The sequence below is a fragment of the Hipposideros armiger genome, unplaced genomic scaffold, assembly GCF_001890085.2.
Source record: "Hipposideros armiger isolate ML-2016 unplaced genomic scaffold, ASM189008v1 scaffold_102, whole genome shotgun sequence".
In the NCBI taxonomy this organism is placed as follows: Eukaryota; Metazoa; Chordata; class Mammalia; order Chiroptera; family Hipposideridae; genus Hipposideros; species Hipposideros armiger.
In genome coordinates, this window is record NW_017731452.1 from 3,357,120 (window position 1) to 3,375,918 (window position 18,799).

At 42.0% G+C, this 18,799-nt stretch overlaps 1 protein-coding gene across 3 annotated transcripts in view; it reads left to right on the forward strand.

Annotated features, from left to right (window-relative positions):
• Positions 1-18,799, forward strand: part of WDR59 (WD repeat domain 59) — a 77,983-nt gene that overhangs the window by 22,810 nt on the left and 36,374 nt on the right. For all 3 annotated transcript variants that reach the window (XM_019646456.1, XM_019646454.1, XM_019646455.1), the window contains exons 7-11: positions 3,448-3,536; positions 6,822-6,938; positions 10,564-10,641; positions 13,238-13,394; positions 17,423-17,502. In XM_019646456.1, the coding sequence (XP_019502001.1) occupies positions 3,448-3,536; positions 6,822-6,938; positions 10,564-10,641; positions 13,238-13,394; positions 17,423-17,502 (521 nt within the window). The remainder of the gene's footprint in view (positions 1-3,447; positions 3,537-6,821; positions 6,939-10,563; positions 10,642-13,237; positions 13,395-17,422; positions 17,503-18,799) is intronic.

Here is an 18,799-nt window from a genome sequence, read left to right on the forward strand (position 1 = left end):
TCCCAAACCCACTGTTAACCAACGAGCCACTCCGCTGTCCCTATTTTGGCATTCTTGATAAAAACATATCATATCTGTCTCTTATATCCTGCTCTTTTGTATCTTCTTGTTACATTTGAATTCTGATTTGGTGTTTATTCCAAAATGATTGCATGAGTCTTCTCTTTTCCCCTGCACTCCCATGCCTCATCATTTAAAGACATTTAGCATCACGACTGTATTAAGCAGCTGGATTACCTGTGAGATTAGGGACCATCTCTGAATTACCTGTGAGATTAGGGACCATCTCTGTCTGGTTCATTGCTACAGACCAAGGTCACCATGTGTGCCTGACCTAAGGGGATACTCCGTAAATATTCGTTACTTGGATGTACCTGTGCCTCTGTGCTAAGAGCTTAATGATTCTATTGATCTGCTATTTGCCCCACCTTTTAGGCACTTATGGTCTCAGACACAGAATGGTCCATAGACATGGTTGCATAGGACATCCCACTGAATAAAAATACAAATGGCCTATAAATCCTTGAACACATTCCTCTGACTTTATTTCCCCTTAACAGGTTTCTAAGTTAGATTGGTCATAGAACAACCCTAAAAATAAAGACAGTTCTGTTTTTCAGCCCGCTTATTCTGATTGCTTTCTTTTCTCTTATGGGTCCTTCAAAAAATTGAATTAGGAGACTTCTTTCTTTTTTGAGCCTCAGCAAGGTTTCTCAGTTGTGGCAAGGCTGCCCTGGGAGAAAGAGACAACTGAGAGGCCTTTATAAGCTGTCCCATCTAACATTCCCTGGGAGGTGCAGCCTTGGGTACTGCTGCTCCTCACGTCTGTGGTCCTTACCTCTCTGGGAGTACATTTTTTTAAAGATTTTTTTTATTGGGGAATTGGGGAAGGGGAACAGTGTTGGGGAATCAGGGAAGGGGAACAGACAAGTTGCTGTCCTTTTGTTCTTCAGTCTAGTTGTGGAGGACGTAGCTTCACTGGCCCATGTTGGTATTGTCATTGCGCTCTTCCCGGGTGAGACAGTCGCTCGCCGGCCATTGGATGGCCACTCATGGTGGCTCACGGCAGTTCACGAAAGCTCATGCCCGCTGCTGGCCAGCCCCACTGCAGCCTATGCTGTTGCCGGCGACTCACGGAAGCCCAGCTCCAGGTTGAGCTGTTGTTCACCATCTTAGCTGTAGAGGGCGCAGCGTCACTGGCCCTCATGTGGGATCCAAACCAGTGCCCTGCTGCTCAGAGCTGGCGTCCCAAGCCAACTTTTAACCAATGCGCCACTCGGCCAGCTCCAGGAGTACATTCTTTTTCTTTTTTCTTTTTTTTTTAAAGATTTTATTGGAGAATCGGGGGAAGGGGAACAGACAAGTTGCTGTTGTTTTGTTCTTCAGTCTAGTTGTGGAGGATGTTGCTTCACTGGCCCAAGCTGGCACCATCATTGCGCTCTTCATGGGCGAGGCACATCAGTTGCCGGCTTCTGGACAGCCGCTCACAGTGGCTGCTGGCCGATCACGCTGGCTGCCGGCTATACACGGTAGCTTATGGCAGCCCACTACAGCAGGGGACTGCAGCTCACGCCGTTGCCGGCGACCCACGGCAGCCCAGCTCTAGGTTGAGCTGTTGTTCACCATCTTAGCTGTAGAGGGCAGTGTCACTGGCCCTCATATGTGGGATCTGAACCGGGGCCCTCTGGCATCCCAAGCCAGTTCTTAACCAATGTGCCACTCGGTAGGCCCCAGGAGTACATTCTTTATACCTTTGGGGTAGGTAGCCAGTGAGAGCATGTCCGTGTGTGCTCCAGACTGTTCTCTGTGTCTGGGAACTCTTACAGTCTGGGACCTCCGTTTGACCCTGGTGTCATGACCCTAGTCAAGCAGGTTGAATTAGTGGGTTCTCAGAATCTTTGGGAGGCTTCCTGGCCTGATGGACCCCCTTTCTTCCAACACACACACACACACACACACACACACACACACACTGGAAAAAGTATTTTCTTGGAACTTTTCAAGTAACTGTCATGAGGGGATGGAATATGCCCTTCTTACCCATTCTTTTTTATTTATTTTTATTTTTTATTATGAAATACACATTTTTTTAGAATTAGTTTCAGCTGTACAACACAGTACAATAGTTATACTTTTTACCCCTCCAAGTGACAACCCCCCTCCCCCAATCCACCACCCCATTTCCCCCCAATATCATACATATCTATTACAAATCCCTTGACTCCACTCCCACACTATACTCACGTCCCATGACTATATGTATATATATATTCACTTTTCTTACCTGTTGTTTGGCTGATATGCTTTCTTGCAAAAAAACTGGGTCTCATAAGTAGTACACTCCCTTCCTTCTTTTTTAAGGGGTCTCTACCACTCGTTCTTAGATGACTTAAGATGTCCTGTGTCTCGAGGAAAAAACAAAAACAAATACCCTCACCAAAACCAAGCAAGGATAAGTCCTGGATTTTAACTCTATTTCGTGTTAGATCCTAAGTTCTTTGTTTACCTTTTAATATCTCTAGACTTCTGGGATCAGATTGTTCTCCAAAGCTCTGGATCTACTTACTATGGTGTCTCCAGTAATAACCACCTGCCCAAAGGGAGAGGCATCAAAGTAGAAATATCATGTATTGTTTGAGTAAGGACAAGAAGAAGCGAGAGGGAGGGCTGTTGTTTGGTTTTGGTTTAATTTAATTAAGTTAATTATTTTTAAGAGATAGCTACAATTACTGTTATGTCTCAGTTTTCCACATGTCTCAGCCCCGTCTGGCATCTTCCAGTGTGCCTCCTCTCTTAAGTGGCTCTTTTGTCATTGTGACCTCTTTGTATTGGCAGAATGGGAAAGGCCTGAGTTCACACAGTGCCAGGATGTTACCTTTCTCTGACTCAACGCAGTGCCAGTAGACATGTGTAACTGCTGATGATGAGATGTGGGGAGTGCACATAACTTTCTGAGGGCAGAACTGGGGCTTATTCTTCATCTGAGCTTCAGCTATGGGCTTTACTGTCCCTCAAAAAAAAAGGAAGGAGCAGGCATTGAGCTGAGGCTCTTCTGGTTGGGAGCGCAAGCTGGTGGTTGGAGATGATGAAGGGCCAGGTTGTGTGATGAGTCAATTACCAACCAGCAGAGCCACACTCAGCTTCTGCTCTCTAGGAAACTACATTTCCCTATTGGTGCTGCTCGGAGGTAACTTTTAGATTTTTTTTCTAAGTGAAGGTGTTTTCTCAATTATGTGACTCCGATCTTGTTCCCATGTGTTATTCATTTCATTTATTTTTTTTTGGCTTCATTTTTTCTTTAATGATGGAGCTGGTGCAGCCACAGAAAGCTGAAGAATTCTGTGCGTATTCCACTGGAACTCATTATCTAGCTCCCCTGGATATGCTCCCCTTGGGTTCCGAAGGTGTTGAGGGCAGCAGCTTTCTCCCTCTGATTTTTCTTTGCAGCGGGTGCCTCCCAGGTCAAATGGAATAAAAAAAATGCTAATTGCCTTGCTACCAGTCATGACGGGGATGTACGGATATGGGACAAGCGGGTGAGTAATCTCTCTGTTCCCCCTAATTGGTCTTGAATCACTTGCACAGGGTAAGAAGAGGATGTGATTAGCAGGGCTTGTCTTTGAGAGTCTATGCAGCATGGTGAATTGCCATTTTAAAATCACAGCACCAGATGACATTTGCTTCCCAATCAAACTGGCGTTGATGGAAGATAGGGAAGTGAGGCATTATGATCAGTGGTTAAGAAAATGAACTTGGCTTAACCGGTTAGAGTCCCGTTTTGCTGCCTCCTAAGTATGATATCAGGTGAGCCACTAAACTTCACCAAGCTTCCGTTTACTTATCTTCAAAGTAAAGATGATAATAATAGTAAGTGTATCATGGAGGGGGAGGTCAAGCCTAGGGGGGTCCCGACACTATTCTAGAATGGTCAGCTGCCCCAGATTGCAAAGTGAAAACTAGTTGTTCTAGTATAGGGGTTGGCAAACTTTTGAGATGGAAGAACCGCCAGGGGTCGGCAAACTGTGGCTCCCGAGCCACATGCGGCTCTTTGGGTACCTATATGTGGCTCTGAAGTAAAATTGAAAATGAAACCTATCATAGTTTCATTTATAATATTACTTTAAATTTTCCTTATTTGTAAAAATATATTTATGGCTCTCGAATAATTTTTAAATTGTTGTGAGGGACAGTATTGGCTCTTCCAGGGATCGGCAAACTTTTGAGACAGAATGTACCCAAAGAGCTGCATGTGGCTCGCGAGCCGCAGTTTGCCGACCCCTGTTCTAGGACATAGACCATCCTGAATACCTCTGGTATAAATCACTGAGGCAGGGTACTCAGTATGTTCAGATCCTCCCTTAGAAGCCTAGCTGTCCTTTCATCCTCAAAGAACTTACAGACCATATATCCTCCCTGCAGCAGCCCATATAACTGACAGGCATGAAAGAGGTGCAGGGTCCTAGGCTGCTGCTGTAATGGAAAGTCTGTTGGAAATTTGGTATGCTTGCATCCGTGAGAAGAATGATTCAGGGAAGGGGCCTCCCCCATTTCTAACTGCCAGATGATTGGGTAACAGTGTACAGAGCAGTCGGCTTCTGTAAGGTCTGGGCTATAAATACTGCTTCCTGCTTTGTGAAACCTGAGGCTAGAGATCCTCAGCCTTTGTGGGGAGCACCTACTTTGAGTTTTCCTGAAATTGTTCAGCGGCTGTCCCAACTCGGGTGCTGACTGGAAGGTCTCAGCTTAGCTTCTGGCTGCCCTGCTGTCTTCCCCTCCAAGCTGTGAAGAAGGTCTTACAGTTGGAGAGAGGCAAGGGATGTAAAGCAGAGATTGGGATTCTGCTGAATTGGTATGCTAGCCTTAGGTAGTAGCTCTTAGGTGAGAAGGTGATTTTATAAGTAGAGGTTGGATGGGTCCATCTTCCATATGTTAGTTTTTGTCTCTATTCCTTTAGTCCAGTCTGGTAACAGTCATTCTTCCCCTGTTTTTATTTCTTAAATTGATGATTGGTTTTATTCCTTCTGTCACTAGCATAGCATTTAAATATAATAAATGGTTTAAATAAAATGTTTGGTTAATTGTAGTGCATACCTATTTTCTATAGACTATTTTCAGAGTCATAGGCAAAATAAACAGTGTGACATTTAGTCATGAACTCTGTCAGTACCTGTTTTCCAAAACAGTACCTGTGTTCCTTATCTTGTAGAAGTATACCACCAAACTGTTCCTTTCTAGTCTTCAGATTGGTCCATTAGCAACCCTGACTTCCCTCAGCAAACCTTTTATCTATTTTATTTAAAGGGTTTTAACTTTATTTTTGGCTATTGATACTTAGGACTTCTGCTCAGATGGATTATAAAACTTGTTGGCCATATTTTTACTTCTCTGGCACTTTCTAGTGTTAAACCAGCACTGATGGCAGCAAACGCCAGAGGCTTGCTTAGAAAGTGCAGTATCAGCGATGATGTTGTATTTCATTCAAACCCATGTAGACTAATAATATTAACATTTACTAAACATTTATTATGAACAGGCATTGTTCTAAGAACTTTACGTGTGTTGATTCATTTCTCTTTATAGCTAGCCTTTAAAGCAGGTACTATTTCTATCCCTATTCTACAGATGAATAAACTAAGGCACAGTTTGTTGCTAGGATTTGAACTCAGGGAGGCTGGTTCTGGAGACTGCACTCTTAACCTCATAGACTAATGCTAATTATAGAAGTAAAAATGCTCTTTATAGAAAATATGAAAGAGGAAATAAAAATCATTCATAGTAATCATACCCAATGATATAGTAATAATACCTAATGATATAGTAATAATAATCATACCTAGAGACAAATGCTAACATTTTGATGTTTTCTTATTTATGCTTTTTAAAAAATGGTTTATCACATCATATATATAGTTATGTATACTTTTTTTTCATTTAAGATTACAACAGATGCATTTTCCCCATATTATAATCTCTACAACTTTTACTGGCTACATCATTGTATTGTATCAGATAGCTGTATTATAATTAATTCTAAAATTTAATTATTCTCCACTTATTTGTGTTGTTTCTGTTTTCTAGTGTTCCGAATAATACTAAGATGAACAACTTCTGTATCTAAAGCTTTTTGTGAATTTGGAATATTCCTTTAAGGGAGGAAAATTTTCAGTCTCTTGATAAAGATTGTCAATTTTTCCCCGAAATGTTGTACTACTTTATATATACACCAGCAGTGACAAATGCAACCTCACTGCATTGAATATTGTTTACAAATACCTTCTAATTTGATAGTTGAAAAAAAATCTTGTTTTAATGTATATTTCTGAGGTTTCCTTCTGAGTTTGTGTGTTTTATATATGCTTATTAACCATGTATTACTTTCTTTTGTGATGTGTGTTCATTCCCTTTTGGGGTCTTGGTCACTTTAAGGTTGATGGTTTTAGCCTCAGGATTGAGGTTTGGATCTGTTTGGATGTCATAGCCCTCTTCTTGGGTGATTGTGAGGAAGCAGAGTGGGAATTGCAGACTGTACTTCTAAATGGGAAAAACTCCCTCTATCTTGTATCCTTCACTTAAAGCCATGCATGGGGCTGGAGCAGGAAGAAGTTAGGCTCATAGACCCATATATAGAGCATGCTTGAAGGAGAGCTGGATAAGTCTTTTTGTTGTTGTTTTGTTTTAAACAAAACAAACTGGAGTTTCTTATGGATACAGATGGTGTCTGGTAGTATTCTTGCATCCCTACTCAGTACCTAGCAGACTGTTAAGTAGACACTCAGTAAGTTCTTTCTAAATTGACAACACTCAGTGCTGATCCTTTGCAGAAACCCAGTATAGCAGTGGAATATCTAGCAGCCCACCTCTCCAAAATCCATGGCCTGGACTGGCACCCTGACAGTGAGCACATTCTTGCTACCTCCAGTCAAGACAACTCTGTCAAGGTGAGTGGTACCCACTGGGGCAGTGGCGGGAGGCATTAGATTGTGTGACAGCGCTTTTGTCGGAAGCAAAGCTACAGTATGTTAGCACAGTGCGTGCTTTTCAGGGGTGCATGTGCTTCTTGGGGAGCTGGGCAGGTACACCTGGTTATGTAGACCAGCAGGAGTGACGATATAATAGCATGTATCGGATATGGATATGGCTCCTGGACCTTCTTCAAAGGGTTTTCTCCTTTCCCTTTATGAAAGGAAGTCAGAGGCAAAAGCACTTAGAAAGGAAAAGCAGTTTACTTGCAAAGAAGTTGCAGGAAGTCAGATTTCAGGAGGACTGGCTTAGCAAAAAAACCAAAACACAACAGATACATAAGTAAAGGAGAAAAGCCCACAGAATTGTTAAGGTTACCAAGTTTATGATTAGCATGTCTGGGGTGGAAAATTTCTCACATGATTATCATATCTGCAAAATTACAACATCTTCAGACATTAGCATTGCGAAAGTTAGGGATAGAGTTTTGTTTTGTTTTTTTAAGATTTTATTGGGAAATTGGGGGGGAGGGGAACAGCGTTGGGGAATCAGGGAAGGGGAACAGACAGGTAGACAAATTGCTGTTTTGTTCTTCAGTCTAGTTGTGGAAGACGTCGCTTCACTGGCCCATGTTGGTATGATCATTGTGCTCTTCCTGGGGGAGGCAATTGGTCGCTGGTCATTGGTTGGCTGTTTACAGCGGCTCCCAGTAGTTCACACCGGCTACCAGCCGCTCACGCTGGCTGCCAGCCACTCACGTAGCTCATGGCAGCCCACTGCAGCCCCGCTGCAGCTACGCCGTCGCCCCGGCGACCCACAGCAGCCCAGCTCCAGGTTGAGCCGTTGTTCATCATCTTAGCTGTAGAGGGCGAGCGTCACTGGCCCTCAATGTGGGATCCGAACCGCAGCCCTGCTGCTTAGAGCTGGTGCTCTCAAGTGAGCTCTTAACCAGCTGAGCCACTTGGCCGGCCCAGGGATAGAGTTTTTTTATTAGAGATTCTCTAACTTACAGGAAAACTCAAGGTTTTATGTGTCTTGGTGACTCTGTTATTTTTGGTTTATCTCAGAATGCAGTGTTTCTGTTGTTGTTCCTCTCCGATTGGGATGTGATGTGCATGCGCCCTGTTTAAAACGATGCAGGGCACAGAGTCAGCCTCGTCCCACGGTTCCTCCTTGTGGTTAGGTCTCTGCCCAGAAGGACAGAGATTTGACCACAGAAGTTTGCTTAGCAATTTTGTGATTCAGCATCAATAATTTATATGTAACTTATATGCTTTGTTTTATTTACATAGGCGTGTACAACATCTTTTTGGTATGGTTAGCAAACCTAGAATTATACTAAGGCTTAAAAGTTAACTTCTGTCTTGAGGTTTGTAAATCCCCTAGGTTGTAATTTACTTTTATGTGCCAGACGTGGTTTTTTTTGTTGTTGTTGTTAGTTTGTTAGTTTGTTTGGGATTTGGGTTTTTGTCTCCCAAGTTCAGGAACAAGAAACCAGCCAATTGACCTCTGCCTCTTTCTTTAAGGTCCTCAAGTTTGTCATTATACATAACACAATCATAAAAGTAAAGTAATTTAGAGGTACTTTGCATAATATTCAACCATTGTTTTTAGTAATTTGTAGATAAGGCTGAAATCACTTATAGATGAATATGGATAGGAGGATGACATGACTGTGGTTAATTTATTATAATAGCCAACTCTATCAGATTGAAACAGTGAAGTCCTCTACTCACATATTGGACTCTATCACCGATTTCCTTAAAAATAAGAATGTGTTACAAACAGGACTTTGTCAGATCCTCAGGGTCCTCTAATTTAACCCATCAACTATGTAATTTTGATCAATTGATGAGCAGACTTAAACTTAGAAACAAAATCCTTTTTTTAAAAAACAGGATTAATTTTGTTAGTTACCGTATCATGCCAGTCTTTATAAATGAACATGGGTACATTTATTTCCAACCTGAAAAGTAAACAATTGCTGAAATGCATTCATAGTGATAATATTTTACTGGTATATAATTAACCCAGAGAGGTTGAACTTCTCTTTTATTTACTAGTTTTTCACATAGGGTGGACTTGTTAGCAGGAAAGCATTCACAAAGTATTGAGCTAATTACAAATCTGGAGAATGCCAAGCATACCTAATTATTTCTGGTTTCCTTTCTTTATAAGTTGAGGGAACAAGTTATAGTTTATCCTGTGGCTCTCTGGGAAACCTAAAAGCAGTTTAGATGTAAAAGACATCTTAACAATTTTATTATTTTGAACATGGGACCTGAATTTGGCAAAAAAGTGTTGTTAGAAGAAATAAGAACTACCTCATGTAGTTTCCTACGTGTGTCGTCACACCATTCCCTACCACCTGACTTCTGGCAACCACTGATGGTTCGCCAGCACTGTAGTTTTGTCTTTTTGAGAATGTCTTTAAAATAGAATCATGCAGTATATAACTTTTTAAGGTTGGCTTCTTTCACTTGGCATAGCACCTTTTAGATTCATCCAAGTTGTTTTAACAGTCAATAGTTTGTAAACTTTTTATTGCTGAGTAGTAATCCGCTTAGTGGATATACTACAACTTATTATCTGTTGACCTGTTGAAGGACTTTTGGGCTGTTACCAGTTTTTGGTGATTGCGAATAGAGCTGCTATAACCATTCATGTATAGATTTTTCTGTGAACAGAAGTTTTCAATTTTCTAGGACAAATATGATATGTAGGAGTGGGATCGCTGGGTCATATGGTATGTGTGTGTTGAACTTTTTAAGAAACTGCCACACTGTTTTCCAGAGTGGCATCTATTTTTGAAAATAATTTCCTAATCTCTAAATAGTTCAGAGTTTCAGTCTTGGTCCTCCCGCCTTTGGTGCTCTGTCACTTTCTGCTTTCATGACAGATGCTTGAGATCTAAGTACATATATATGTCTCTCCATTAAAAGCATAGGCATCTCTAAGGCAGATTTGTTTGTGGCTCACCTTTGTGTAATTCTGCCACTTCAAGTTCCACACCTTCTAGGCTGGCGTGGGTGAATGAGTGTATATGTGAGTAGGTTGGTGCACAGATAGTCACACAGCCACTTTTTTCCTGCGTGACCTTGGGCAAGTTACATGGTTTAGTAATTTAGCTTCTTCATTTGCAAAAGAGATTAATGACATTCCTTATATGGTTGTTGTAAAGATTAAATGGATAAAAAGCTTGAAGCTCTAAACATCTGTCTGACATGCAATAAGTAGTCAGTATGTTTCAGCTATTGTTATTAGTTAAATTACCCTACACGGTGTTAAAGTGATACAGGGTGAAAACATGTCACTCTTAACTTTCAACTCCAAAGGCTGTTTAATAGGCAAGCTGACAGTGATCTGCCCCGAGGGGTGGTCCTCATGAAGTCCGAATTCTCCTGTAATGTTGATAAAAGTGAAAGGGAGTTTTCCTTTGTGTCGGTGTCACAGTAGCATGGCTGTGGGGGCTGACTAAAATGCACTATTGAAATGTATCTCTACAGGACAAAAAGGAATGAGTTTGAAGGCTGTGCTTATTTCAATAGTTGAGTTTTTTTAATGGCATTTGTTTCACAAATTATCTTGCTTTCTTTCTTCCAGTTCTGGGATTACCGCCAGCCTCGGAAATACCTCAATATTCTCCCTTGCCAGGTGCCTGTCTGGAAGGCCAGATACACTGTGAGTGCGACACCAGTCTCGTGCTGGGGAACTTCCATCTTGGTGTTACAGACACAAGGGGCCAAGGGCCGTTTTCTTATTTTCCTTGTGAGGCAATTTTCTCTTTCTGTCTTGATTTAGGGGTGGGACCGTGGTGGTCTTGATGGCATAAAAGGTGTTATCTATTTAAAAATTGGCCCTTGGAATGTTGGATAAGAATCTGTACTAGAGTTGCTAACCATAGCTAGATTGGGAAACTGGGCTGTGTGAAGGTGGCCACTATGAAGGTGAGATGGAGGCAGAGGCTTGTGGTCAGTGGATTGTGGTGGAAAGAACTCTGGCTTTAGATTCAGAAGACCTGGGTTTTAGGCCCAGCAATGCCATTTAATTTCCCCCCGGCTTTTTTTTTTTTTTAATATTTTATTGGGGAATCGGGGAAAGGGAGCAGACAAGTTGCTGTCCTTTAGTTCTTCAGTCTAGTTGTGGAGGACGTCACTTCACTGGCCCATGTTGGTATTATCATTTCACTCTTTCCAGCCGAGGCAGTCGGTCACTGATGGATAGTCGGTCACTGATGGATGGCCGCTCACGGCGGCTCATGGCGGCTCTCGCTGACTGCCGGCTGCTCACGCCGGCTGCCGGTCATTCACGGTAGATCACGGCAGCCCACTGCAGCCCCACTGCAGCCTATGCCGTCGCCAGCGACTCACCGCAGCCCAGCTCCAGGTTGAGCTGTTGTTCACCATCTTAGCTGTAGAGGGCGCAGTGTCACTGGCCCATGTGGAAACCAAACCAGAGGTCCTGTTGCTCAGAGCTCGCGCTCCCAAGCCAACTCTCAACCAACTGAGCCACTTGGCCAGCCCTTCCCCGCAGCTTTATTGAGATACAATTGACATATAATATTATGTAAGTTCAAGGTATACAATGTATTGATTGGTATACTTATACATTGCAAAATGATTACCACCATAGCATTAGCTAACACTTCCATCGCCTCACATAATTACCATTTTTTGGTCATGAGAACATTTAAGATCTAATCTCTTAGCCACTTTCAAGTATATAATACAGTATTATTAACTGTAGTCATTATGCTGTACATTAGGTCTGCAGAACTTATTCATCTTATAACTGGAAGTTTGAATTCTGACTAACCTCTCCCCGTTTCCCCCACTCATTAGCCCCTGGTAACTGCCATTCTACTCTGTTTCTATGAGTTCAGCTTTTTTAGATTTTACATATAAGTGATATCATATAGTATTTGTCTGTCTCTGATTTATTTCACTTAGCATAACGCTCTCAAGGTTCATCCATGTTGTGGCAAATGGCTTTCCTTCTTTCTCATAGCTGAATAATATTCCGTGTGCGTGTGTGTGTGTGTGTGTGTGTGTCTCACATTTTCTTTATTCATCTGTTGATGGGCACTTAGGTTGTTTCCCCACCTTGGCTATTGTGAATAATGCTACAGTGAAACATTTAATATTTGTGTGGCCTTGAGCAAGCCACCTGATGTTTTTGAGCAGTATTTTCTCCTCTGTAGAATATGAATAATAATTTTCACTATGCCTTTTTTTTATTGTGATAAAATTCACCATTTTAAAGTGTTTAATTTGGTGGCATTTAGTACACGCACAATATGCCTTCCTTTTGAAAAACTATATGAAAATGCTTTATAAACCATAAATTGCTGCAAATATAGGGGGCAGGCTACTATCAACCTTCCAACAGTTTTTCCATTGCCACATTGATAGCTGCTGGTCAGAAGAAATATATTTCTTTTAGTGTCAATTTGAAAGGGAGCACAGGGATGAATAAAGCTCCCTTTATATATTAGGCTGTCACCTGGGGGCTTGATAGAGCATAGAGGGTAATTTGGGTATTAAGTGGCTTTTGCATCTGGGAGCACTTGTCAAGGAATTAGACGTTGTTCTTATGAATTGAAATACTTCTCTGGATTAATATGTTTGCTTAACAAAATAAACAGAGAAGTCCAGGAGTGCTGCCAGGAGGAGAGATGGAGATAAATGTGCTTTTTAGGTGACGATGATTTATTCCTGAAGGAACAGTCTAATTATCAATCAAATGGGCCCCTTAGCTACTTAGCAGATTGGGTGTTGATAAATAAAACCTGACTGGAAGGTTTTCCTTTGAGTGGTTGTAATATTTGGGGGCAATGGGAAGGTTGTGCTTCATGCCCTGGTGCATTTCCACATGGCAGGAATTAATGCTTGCTGCTGTGGGCTTTTCCCCAATGTACCTTCCATGCTTACTCTGGGAACGCACCCAGTAACTCTTAGAGTGAGCTCAGGGACAGTAGCTAGGATGTGAAACAGTGTGTTTCAGTGTGTAGCAGTCAGAGCCATTTGCTCATTTTAGAATAGCATTTTAAAAGTTCTTCTCCAAGTATTTGGCTTAGCTTTATTTTTACTTGCTGTGGTCCCTTCCAAAAGCAAAGAAAGCCAAAAGAAAAGTAGATGTGATGTCAGCTTATGGTATTTGGAAAAATGTTACCCAGATGGGTTGGAATTTATTTTAGGAAAGAATTCCAAGTTTGGTAACTGACGACTCAGCTAAATCTCCCTGGAATGACGACCTGCTTTTCCTTTTCTTGTTGTAGCCTTTCAGCAATGGATTAGTGACTGTGATGGTTCCCCAGCTTCGGAGGGAGAATAGCCTTCTCTTGTGGAATGTCTTTGACTTGAACACCCCAGTCCATACCTTTGTGGGGCACGATGATGTGGTGCTGGAGTTCCAGTGGAGGAAACAGAAGGAAGGTGAGTGAGAGGGAAGGCTGCTGCCTGCCTGCCTTCTGAGCCCTTGTTCAGCAGCAGCTCCGGTAAGGGTTGGCTGTGTGACCCAGCGAGGAGGACGCACTGTAATGGCTGGGCTTTAGGAATGAGTCGGGGCACCCGCCACCTTTAATCGTCGATGGGTGTGGTTCTATTTCCAAGTTCCCCCTTCTTTTAGGTTCAGTGTAATCTCTCTCCTGCATGAAAGAGATCTGTAAGAAATTGATAGACTTGCTATTGGATCATTTGTAGGGCTGAAAAAGTCGCTACCCTGAGAAGCCTCCGGAAGTTGCCCTTGCCATTCTGTTGATGAGGGAAGGGAGACCCTACCAGGTCATTACCACAGCCTACCACAGACTCGCATTTCTCTTCACAAACGCATACCTCCATCCCCTTGAAGATAGGTTTGGCCAAATGACTTGTTTTGATCATGAACCATGAACAGAATTGGTGCGGTCTCTCCTGGGTTGAAGTGTCAACAGCCAGTGTGCAATTACATGCTCTCATTGCCTCCGCCATGGGAACTGGTGAAACTCCAGATGGAGCATGAGGTGGAGATGTAGAGTGAGCAGGAAATCCTTGCTTGAAGCTACTGAGATTTGGGGTTGTTTGTTATTGCAACTTAATTAGCCAGCCCTCACTAACACGGGGTAAGAATTACAATGGGTGACGAAGCCCTCGACCTCTGTTTCTCCACCAACCCACCATGCAAATTTAGTTGCAGCCTCTCTTTTCTTGAGATGTTATTGCCATGCTCTAAATGTTTTACTGAACATTTATATGTTCATGAACATGAAGTATGTATATTTCTTGGTCTTTCCATATTGCAGAAGGAAAGTCAGGTAGTGGAGTGGTGTGACTTGTCCAGACCCCAGGAAAGGTCTCCGGTAGATCTGGGATTAGAGCAGTCATCTTACCCCAGCTTGTCTGTGACCTTCATAAACCTCTTCCAGGATTGTTGTTCTTTTGTTTTTTGGTTTTTGGTTTTAGCTGAGCCATATCCTGCTACCTGTTGGCAGCTCAACAGCAGCTCAGCTCAGGCTGTGAATCAAACCAGTGACCCTGTTGCTCAGAGCTCACACTCTTGAGAGTGAGCTCTTAACCAACTGAGCCACTCAGCCTGCCCTCCCAGATTGTTTTGAAAGGACTCTATTTAAAAAAAAATTTTTTTATTGGGTAACAGTGTGTTTTTTCCAGGACCCATCACCTCCAAGTCAAGTTGTTGTCCTTCAATCTAGTTGTGGAGGGCGCAGCTCAGCTCCAAGTTCAGTCACCGTTTTCAATCTAGTTGTGGGGTGTGGAGGTGGGGGGGCGGTACGCAGCCCATTATCCCATGAGGGAATTGAACTGGCAGCCTTGTTTGGAGCACACGCTCTAACCAACTGAGCCACCTGGCCACCCCTTGAATGGACTTGATCATCCTCCTAATCTTCCCGTCTTTATTTTCATAATCTCTCTTGCTTCTGGAAACATGAGGCTGCTTAATCTTTAGCCCATCAGTTTGCATGACTTTGGCTTTCAACTTATTCTCTTGCATTTTGCCATAGTGAAGAGCTGATGTAGTTTCCCCACACTCTGGCAGGGAGAGGTTGGCCTGTAGCTTGGGATTGAAATAAAAAGTTTTTAGCTCCCCGTTTTCAGTTATCTATGTCTGGTAGGGTGATTTGTGTAAATTGGGACTGTCTAGCCAGCAGCGAAAATTTGAGTACAAGTGATAGATGTTTTTTTAAAAAATTCCTTTTTATTGTGTAATATATCATCTACCTAGAATATTGCATAAAACATGTACAGTTTAACGAATTATTATAAAGTGAAAATCTGTGTAACTACCACCAAGGTCAAGAAAGAGAACACTGTTAGAATCACAGAAGCTTTCTGATCACAATCCCCTCTCTTTCCCCAGAAGTAAACATTATCCTAACGCTTATGATAGTGATTTCTGTTTTGTTTTTTTAAAATTTTACTGCCCATTTATGCATCCCTCAAAATAGTTTAGGTGTGCATGTTTTTTAAAATTTTTATGAATGTAATCATCCTGCATGTATTCTTATATTTTAATTTTAATTTATATTGCCATATCTTCGTAGTCAAAATTTTTTTTTTTTCTCAAGATTTTTATTGGGGAATTGGTGGAAGGGGAACAGACAAGTTGTTGTCATTTTGTCCTTCAATCTAGTTGTGGAGGACGTTGCTTCACTGTCCCATGTTGGCACCATCATTGCACTCTTCCCGGCCGAGGCAGATCAGTCGCCGGCTTCTGGACGACCGCTCACGGTGGCTGCTGGCCGCTCATGCTGGCTTCTGGCTACACACGGTAGCCCATGGCAACCCACTGCAGCAGGGGCTGCAGCCTACGCCGTCGCCGGCAACTCACGGCAGCCCAGCTCCAGGTTGAGCTGTTGTTCAGCATCTTAGCTGTGGAGGGCAGTGTCACTGGCCCTCATATGTGGGATCCGAACCGGGGCCCTCTGGTGTCCCAAGCCAGCTCTTAACCATCGCGCCACTTGGCCGGCCCTATATTTTCATTTTAATTTATATTGCCATATCTTCGTAGTCAAATTTTTTTTTTAATAGTCAATTTTTATTAGAATATCTTGAGCTTTGATTTTGGTTTTTGCTGTGGTGTAGGAGCTCTCAGAGAGGTAGCTAGAAAATCAGGATGTTAGAGCCAAAGGAAGAGGATGCTTCATTGTACAAATAGGAAGCCATATGATCATTAAGAGAGGCATTCCAAAAGCAGCTTGAGGATGGAAGCCAGGTTGTAAGGCAGCTAGGAACTGGTTTTGTGAATGAAGTTGCCTTCAAAAGCAAGGTTGACTGGCAGAGGCTGTTGCCCTCTCTTTTTGAAGGCAAGGAGAAGATTCAAGGAAGGGAATATGTGGGAAACAAAGGCCGTTTAAAAAGGAGATAGAATAGGGCCGAAGTAACCGCTAAAGGAGTTGGGTTTAGAAAGGAATTAGGCATAACTTTTCTTCAACATCAGGGACATGAAAAGAGGCCAGATGGAGAGTCAGAAAATTGTTGACATGAACATGAGTCTAGATGGTAAAACTCATAATAGGCAGTAGTTCAGGAAGGTGTATACAGGGCTATATTAAAACTCTGAAGGCAGTGACACAGAGAAGGAACTCACCCTATTAGCTTGAACAGATTGTGTTCTCTGTTGCCTCAGTTTCCCCATTTGTAAAACAAGGGAATTGGACGAAATTACTTCTAAATTCTTTGCTCTCTGAAGATGGCCATGAAGGAGATTCTACATACTACATGATTACCCTGAAATGTCCTGATCTTTCATAAAGCTCTTTCATAAAGCACCCTGAACCTTTTCAGAATAATTGCCCTTTGACCGGACCTAATATGTGAAAATATAATTTGGACAAAGAACATTAAAGATTGATTATTCATTTTATAAAGAAATGCATGCACCTCTTTACCAAAAAACAATTCTTTTAAACAGTAAGATGTCATGATGCATTTAAAACAATTCATTTTACAAATATTGTATTCATCCTCAGCTCCTCTGGAGCATATAAAAGAACATTTGTGGAGGTGAAAGTTTAATGTGACATTAAACCCCAGCATCACTCTTCACCTGCTAATTTGCCAGTTATTATTTCACTTCATTTAAGTTTCTGCTCAAATGTGACTTCCTCAGGGAGTCCGGTCTAAAAATAGCTCCCCCATCAGTCTCTGTCCTCTTACTCTGTGTTATTTATTTATTTATTTTATAACACTATCGCTACTGGATATTTTATTATGTATTTATTGGTTTGGGTGTTTTCCACCACTGGGATGCGAGATCTACAAAGACAGAGATTGTTGTGTTCATGCTGCAGTTCTAGTGCCTAGGATGGTACCTGGCATATAGGAAATGTTAAATAAATATTTGTTGAATGGATGGATGAATGAATGAATGAATGAATGATTGAATGAATTTCACTCCATTGAAACCTATAGCAAAATTGATGTTGAATCCAAACACATTTCCAGGATTTTTACTTGGTGATTTCTAGGGTCCAAGGACTACCAACTGGTTACATGGTCACGGGATCAGACTTTGAGAATGTGGCGGGTAGATTCCCAGATGCAGAGGGTACGTATTCATTGCTATTGTGGGGGAATGTAACGGGATACATTGTAAACTTTACAAAATAATACAAGATTTGGTATTTATGAAGTTAGAGAATACATGATAGAGACCTTTAATACATACTTGCTGGTTGGCCAAGTGGCTCACGTATGCCCACTATGGGGTCTAGCTATGGGGTCTTCAAGAGCCAACTTCAGTAGTCAGCACTTTAAGACTGGAAACCTCTAAAGGTCCCTTTTTTCTTGTCCCCGGTATAAGAGGGTGTGGGTCACATATTGAGCAAATGGCCTGTGGGCTTCATTCCTTTTTTTTCTTCTAAATGGGCAAGGAAACTTATCCTTGCACTCTGCAGTGTTCAGAGCCCTCTACATCCATAAATACCTGTTCTGTAAGCCTCTTCCAGTTTTTGCCCCATAAATGATGTGTTTCTTATATGAACCACAATGGTACCTGGTATGAACGGCTTTGTGGCCCTCGCTTTGTTCTGCTTCATCACAGGGTTCTGTCTTCTCATTCAGTGGCTGCATTTCTTGAAGGCGGGAACCATGTTTCACTTGTATTGCCCCCCTCACAGCACTCTGTATGGAGTGGATAGAAAACCCTGGGTAAAATTTGCAGCACTGCTTAGTATGAAGTCGCTCTTGGGTATTTTGGTCAATTATCATCACCTTACTGCCTTTCAAATATATTTTCTCCAAAAAGTACCACTTGCTCGAATTCGAAGATTATGCTTTGAAGATTATGATATTTTTGTTTTGGGGTTATCTGAATAACTCCATCAATGCTTGGAATTTAAAATAATGTTTTCTGAGGATTGCATAAACGAGAATGTGATGCAAATTTTCCAGGGTAGAGTTATAGGGCCTATTCTCCTGAGTATTTAACTAGGGAGAGTTGGTGATGGATAAAACCTTTCTTTCTTTCTTTCTTTCTTTCTTTCTTTCTTTCTTTCTTTCTTTCTTTCTTTCTTTCTTTCTTTCTTTCTTTCTTTAATTAATTTTTTTCCTACGCCATTGTCGGTGACTCACGGCAGCCCAGCTCCAGGTCGAGCTGTTGTTCACCATCTTAGCTGTAGAAGGCGCAGCGTCACTGGCCCTCATGTGGGATCTGAACCGGGGCCCTGGTGCTCAGAGCTGGCGTTCCAAGCCAACTCCTAACCAACGCGCCACTCGGCCAGCCCAATAAAACCTATCTTGATTGTATCAGTTTTTGGCCAACATCTCTATCCTTTGTGATTTTCATTTTTTTTTTTTAAAGATTTTTATTGGGAAATTGGGGGATAGGAACAGTGCTGGGGAAT